Source organism: Symsagittifera roscoffensis, chromosome 4 (genome assembly GCF_963678635.1).
Source record: "Symsagittifera roscoffensis chromosome 4, txSymRosc1.1, whole genome shotgun sequence".
In the NCBI taxonomy this organism is placed as follows: domain Eukaryota; kingdom Metazoa; phylum Xenacoelomorpha; order Acoela; family Convolutidae; genus Symsagittifera; species Symsagittifera roscoffensis.
Genome location: NC_087065.1, coordinates 58,880,185 through 58,886,184, shown reverse-complemented (window position 1 = coordinate 58,886,184; position 6,000 = coordinate 58,880,185). Strand labels below are relative to the sequence as shown.

General features: G+C 33.3%; 1 protein-coding gene across 2 annotated transcripts; it reads left to right on the top strand.

The window, feature by feature from the left end:
- Nucleotides 1-808: 808 nt before the first annotated feature.
- Nucleotides 809-5,972, top strand: LOC134843812 (spermatogenesis-associated serine-rich protein 1-like). Of its 2 annotated transcripts, none has more exons than XM_063860098.1 (5): nucleotides 809-1,010; nucleotides 1,222-1,398; nucleotides 2,299-2,425; nucleotides 2,587-2,649; nucleotides 5,567-5,972. In XM_063860098.1, the coding sequence occupies exons 2-5, from the start codon at nucleotides 1,239-1,241 to the stop codon at nucleotides 5,685-5,687; spliced, it is 471 nt and encodes a 156-aa protein (XP_063716168.1). In that variant the 5' UTR covers nucleotides 809-1,010; nucleotides 1,222-1,238; the 3' UTR covers nucleotides 5,688-5,972. The 2 variants fall into 2 exon arrangements, with proteins under 2 accessions (XP_063716168.1, XP_063716169.1); XM_063860099.1 differs by lacking the exon at nucleotides 809-1,010 and adding an exon at nucleotides 1,039-1,145.
- The last annotated feature ends 28 nt before the right edge of the window (nucleotides 5,973-6,000 follow it).

Genomic DNA, 6,000 nt, shown 5'->3' with positions numbered 1-6,000 from the left:
TTTTTTTTATGAAATCATCCCCCCACACGCCATATAAAGCTTAAGAGAATAGATTTTGCTCATTATAACTAAACAATTATGGCAAATTAGCTTCTTTCAACCAATTTGAAACGATTTAAAGGACGGATTAAATCTCCGCTTACGCGTTAAAAGCGCGAAATATATCGCGCGTTAATTGTCCCAAATTGACCAAAATGGCAATCTTTAAACCCTCATAACTTTACAAAAAACCATCACAGGTGAAATATTTTTTCAAATTTAAGCTCAGGACAACAATAGCTTTCGAATGATTCTGTCAAAAAAATTCTGTCAAAAAGAGCTAGTTAAAAAGTCGAAATTTGTCTGAAGAAAAAAAAACCCACCCCGAGCACAAATATTCCGTCACTTTCGTATCGAAAGTCGGAACAATAAGACAACTAAGTTTATGTTTCACGTATTTAAGCGCGGAATCTTTGAAAATTTTGTAAGTGTAATCTACTTAGAATTTGAAACAAGCAAAACTCTCCCCCTTTCAACAAAAAATTTAAAAAAGACTAGTTTTAAAATAATGCAATTTGCCTCTGAGAGTTATATAATCATTTTTCAAAAATTGGCTTCAATTCAGAAAAACTACATCCGTCAGTCAGCTTCTAGAAAAATGATAAACCCTCGAAATTGCTATATAATCATAATTCAAAAAATGGTATTTATTCAAAAATTGTCAACCCGTCAGTTTCTAGAAATTGGTAAACTATTGAAAACTATTCAAAAAGCTGATAAATTTCAATACGAATCTCACTTTGATGCTTCTTAAGTTGGTATAACTTAACTGACTTAGCAGTCACATCTCTTGTTTCAATGCAAGAGTGTTCATATAAAGCTAATTTTGAACAAAAAACATTCGCAACGCAAATACCAATCCGTGTAATATAATACACAACACATAAGAGTTCTTTAACTATCAGCACAGAAACATTAATCGGCGGTGGCATAAACAAAAAACAGTGTTGTTTTTCTCTTCTACTGGGAAGGTACAATGTTTACATATTTGATCATTTTTACCACCTGCTTTTTGACATATGAGCTGTGTTACACAATAAAGAAAGCCATATTTTTTGTCGTTTTTCTTAGATCAAAAATCTGCAGACTGCCATTCGTTTTAACGTGTAATACATCAGTTTAAAATTTTTAATCTGTTTTTTTTTCGAATACAACTTTCTTCTTAAAATGGTGACATTAAAGGCGAAAAAGGGGCGGGAATGATTTCAAATCTCGGTCAGAGATCATCGACTGACCCCCGAAAGCTGAGGCAGGAGGGCATCCACCCCTACAACGCAAAGAAGTGTCACTTTGATGGCAAGCATAGACGCACAGAGCAGAGCGAGGAACAGAGGAAGATGCTACGCAATATTTACAAATGTAAGGTCATTATCAATATAAACATCTAAATAAAAATATTTATCATGATATCTGGAATCAATCGATCCCAACTCCTATCCCTAAAAGAGGGTAAATGGTTTGTTTCGTATGTGATTGAATTGTTTTAGGCAGCTGTGATTTTTTGAAAGGGGATTTCATGGGGCTGATTTTAAATTTTTTGGCGAAATTTCGTACTTATTTTGGAGAAGAGGGCATACAACGTTGAATATGTTTCAGTGAGTAAAACAATTTATATTTTTAATATTTTGGAGATCTAGGAATCAATTTGGTCAAGCGTACAATTTTTTTTTCGTTAGGTTGACCATCAATTGGCTTTGGACATGGGCGGGTTTTCAAAAAAGTTCGAAATTTTTGTCGACCTTTTTGCTCTTCTAAATCACTATAAAGACCCCATTTTGACAATATTTTCTGCACCGCAGGCAAAATTTTGAAAAAACAGGCCAAAAAGGCGTTTTTAGGCAACTTCTGTAAAATTTTGACATAAAAATTTCGTTTTTTCGGCGCGCTCCCCCTTAAAATAAGTATATATTGGCTCCCTTAGAAAACTTTTTGGGTCCGTCACCAAAAAAGGATATCTCAAAATAGTACAAAGGGGGACCCTTTGGGTCGGCAGGGGGTCGAACTCCTGAAGGGCAAACCCCCAACCCCCCTCTTCCTAATTCCGCTGGTAGGGTAGGGTGTATGGCGTTTCTTCCGAAAAAAATTAGACCACCAAGGACACTCGTAGGCAATCTAATGTAGAATCATTTTTTTTAGTGGTGATTCATATTCGTCTTTCATTGCTTTTGTCATAATTAGTGTTAGGAAAGTTCTGTGCCACTTGTGTAGCAGCTGACTGCATTTTGAACTATGTTATCCAGAGAACATTATGGTTTTCAGTGTCCCAAGAAGAGCGGAGGAACTTCATCGGGGAAATAGCTGAGGGGGACAAAGCGTACCAGGCTGTAGAGTATTCCCCCAATTTCTACGAGAAATATGGGTCCACGCTGCCAATAGCTAACTTTGGGTATAACAATCATTATGTCAATCAGTTTTATCATTCGCTGAAAATTTCCAATACAAAATTTTATCAAGAGCTGTTCAAAATCGTAAAAGAAATGATATCTGCAATAGTTTTCTGATTGAAACTAACAAAAACAGACCACATAACATTTTTATCTGTTTTAGAAGTGGAAAGCGTGATCAAATGGATACTTTCATCCCATTGATGTTTCCGCCCGCCGAACTGGGGTAAGTGTCGTTGCGCTCATATTATAGTTGGTAATGATCTATGTTCTGCAAATATCTGAGTTCGTTAATGCGTCGATCGAATCAAATACATCAAACCTATTTTACCAAAAACAGCGCATACTGCGTATAGCTTGTAATCAATCATTGTTCCGATTTTCGTAACGAAAGTAACGGAATATTTGTGCTCGGAGTGGGTTTTTTTCTTCAGACAAATTTCGACTTTTCAACTAGCCGTTTTTGGCGGATTTTTTTTTATATTGTTCAAAAAGTATTGTTATTCTGAGATTAAATTTGAAAAGATATTTCACCTGTGATCATTTTTCGTAAAGTTATGGGGGTTTAAATATTGCCATTAAGGCCAATTTGGGACAATTAACGCGCGATATATTTCGGGCTATTAACGCGTGAGTGGAGATTTAACCGTCTTAGAAATCGTTCCAACTTGGCTGAAGTAAGCTTATTGTTCCGACTTACGAAGAAAACGGAATACCCGGGTTGACGTCCATAGAAGAAAAATGCTTATCATACAGTTTCATTTATGAAATCTATGGAAAAAATGCTTGTCATACAAAATTCAAACAAAACCTAAAAAGTGTTTTAAAAATTTTTGCTGAACATTTTTGGTCTATTTGCCTTTTTTGAAGCTTTCTGGTCATTAAAAAAATGATTAAAAATTTTCGATAAAAAAAAAGCTTGTCATACAATTTTCATATATGTACGAAAATTAGAAGATAATCATTTTGTCAAAGAAAAAATAAAACTTTCAAAAATCACCAAAAAACGTGTCTGGGTAACTTTAAATAAATTTTAAAATTTATTTTTAAAATAGAGTTCATTTTGACAATCAAAAGCATAATTTTAATTTCGGTGGGAAAAAATTTTTATCATTATAGTTTTTTTTTTAAAAAATCACATATTTGAGGCAACAATTTTTAATTCCTCTTTTGGTTGCAAACTTGCTTTTGTGCTCAATTATAAGTTATACGAAAAAAAAAATTTGCATGCAAAATTTGACTTTTTGTGTATATAACGTAGTCCAAGATGAGTTTTTCAAACAAAAAATCCAAAAATCACAAAACAGATTTTTTTGTAAATACAATTATAACTTTTTGCTTCATTTGCTAAGATAAAAAATACATTTGATAAAAAAGGCTTGTTTCTCAACCAACAAAATTTTGAAACTAAAAATTATCTAGCCATATACAAAAGTTACATTTTCGGTATATGACTCCATGTCAAAATGTTCATATTAACTTTCATGGCTAAAATCACCAAATTCAGATTATCTGCGTGGTAATTGCCATTTTCATTCTGGCTTTTCTTATGACAAAAATCCTTGGATAGTGTTTCGGATGAAACACAAAATTTCAACACAAAAACTTATTTTCAAATTTTCTTTCAAACTTTCTTTCATGGAAAAAATTCTTACCATACACTTTCATAGTATGGAAAAAATTCTTATCATGCTATTTTTATACAATTTTGAGAACAAAAAGACTGATAAAAAAGCTCAAATTTTAAATCCAGAGTATGGAAAAAATGCTTGTTTTTGAAAATTTTGTAGCATGGAAAAAATGTTTAGTTTGCTATTTTCATACACTTACTTTTGCACTATGAAATTGTATGAAATAGTAAGACCAGCAGTTTTTTCATAAATGAAAATTGTATGATAAGCATTTTGTGTCAACCCGGGTATTTATGCTCGGTCCGTTTTTTGTTACTCAGTCAGTTTTTGCCGATCCAAATAATATTTTTCAACAAAAGTTTTTTATACTCCAAGGAAGATATCAACTTACTGAGTTCAAATGTAAAAAGATATTTTACCTCCGATTAATTTTTTGTAAAGTTTTGGGACTTTGAAAATTGCCAAATTGGCCATGTTCTGGACTAAATTATGTGCGCTTTGAAGATTTTATTCATATTGCTGAGAGCGTAACGCGAATTATTTATGCTAAGACAATTATCCCGCACAACAAAATAGTTCCATAGTGAATACAGGTTGGCTAATGGGTCGCATTAATTTCGCACGACTCAAAATATTACACTTTGATTCTGTCCAAAATTTACAGGTTTTCAATATTTTTTTTCCCCAAAAACTGTTCGATATGAATTAAGAGACAGTCGGAACATTCAGGGCTTTACCCTGATATACGAGCAGTCTGGTTTGCCGTACTTGAGTTGTTACTAGGAGTGAAATCTATCACTTTGTACTTTATATGGCGTGTGGGGGGATGATTTTCATTTTTTTCTTTACATCTAATTTTTTTCACGTTATTACTGCTCCATGGACCTTAAAAGGCAGTCGGAACGTTCAGGGCTTTGCCCTGATACGAGCAGTCTTTTTATTATTTAATTCCAATGGCGTATAAATGAGAGGGTGGATATGCTTCTAATTAGAAATCTTACACTTTTGCCAGCAAAAAGTTCCTTCTTGACCTAGAATTTAAAACACCAGTTTTCGGTTTTGTCGACCAAGCCTGAAAAATGTGTGAAGGCGCATTTGGCGCCAATAGAAATTAATTTCGAGTGAGAGCGTCGGCCAAAAAATTGCAATTTCTTTTTGGTTGAAAAATTCTAAAAATTGGGTAAAAACAGAATTTTTGGTTTAGTTTATGCCTAAATTATGCTCAAAATAACAACAAGGTTTTTTTAACGCTCCAGGAGAATTATGATTGGATAATCAAAAAACAACTTTGGTTCACCTTGTCTATTTTATATGACTTTTTAGCAAAATTCCTCTATTTGGTAAAAAAAAACTTAAATGACATGCGGATTGGTTAGACTGGATAAAATAGTGAGCTGATTAGTTTTTATGATGACGTTTTTTTTTCTAAGATTTTTTTTATAAATCTCCTCTATGCCAGTAAAAAAATTTTCGACAGTAACCAAGTCGATGTTTTTGTTTGTGTTTGACTAGAGTGAGTTACAAAGAGAGGGAAGGGGCGAGACAGTTTGTGGAAACGGTTTTGGAAGTGGAGAGCTTAGACAAATGGGCTCCAGCTCCGCCGCTACTTATTTACCCACAGAAGAACAACTAGCGTCACGTTACCAACTAAAAAGTACCCCCACCAATATCTTTCTAACTTAGACACACTCCAACCCACGACCTATATTCATCTCTGGAGAAAAAAAATTGAAAATCTTCGTAGCAAATCAGGGAAAATTGAGAACGAAATAGCAATCGTTAAACTAAAAAATAAAAGATGTATACTTGCAGAAACAATAAATATATGCCTTGCTCTAAATATTCTTTCTTTTGCCCAACGCAAGTGTTTATTTTCCTGGATAAAAAAGTTAAATTTATTTTGAGATCAAATAGTTAATGAAGACCTAACAATGTTTTACATAATT

What these genes read in the sequence shown, in the direction of transcription:
- LOC134843812 (XM_063860098.1), top strand. Translation starts at nt 1,239, where the DNA reads ATGATTTCAAATCTCGGTCAGAGATCATCGACTGACCCCCGAAAGCTG. An exon ending in CTGCCAATAGCTAACTTTGG is followed by an intron (nt 2,426 to 2,586) that starts GTATAACAATCA and finishes TATCTGTTTTAG; the next exon opens with AAGTGGAAAGCGTGATCAAA. An exon ending in TTTCCGCCCGCCGAACTGGG is followed by an intron (nt 2,650 to 5,566) that starts GTAAGTGTCGTT and finishes GTGTTTGACTAG; the next exon opens with AGTGAGTTACAAAGAGAGGG.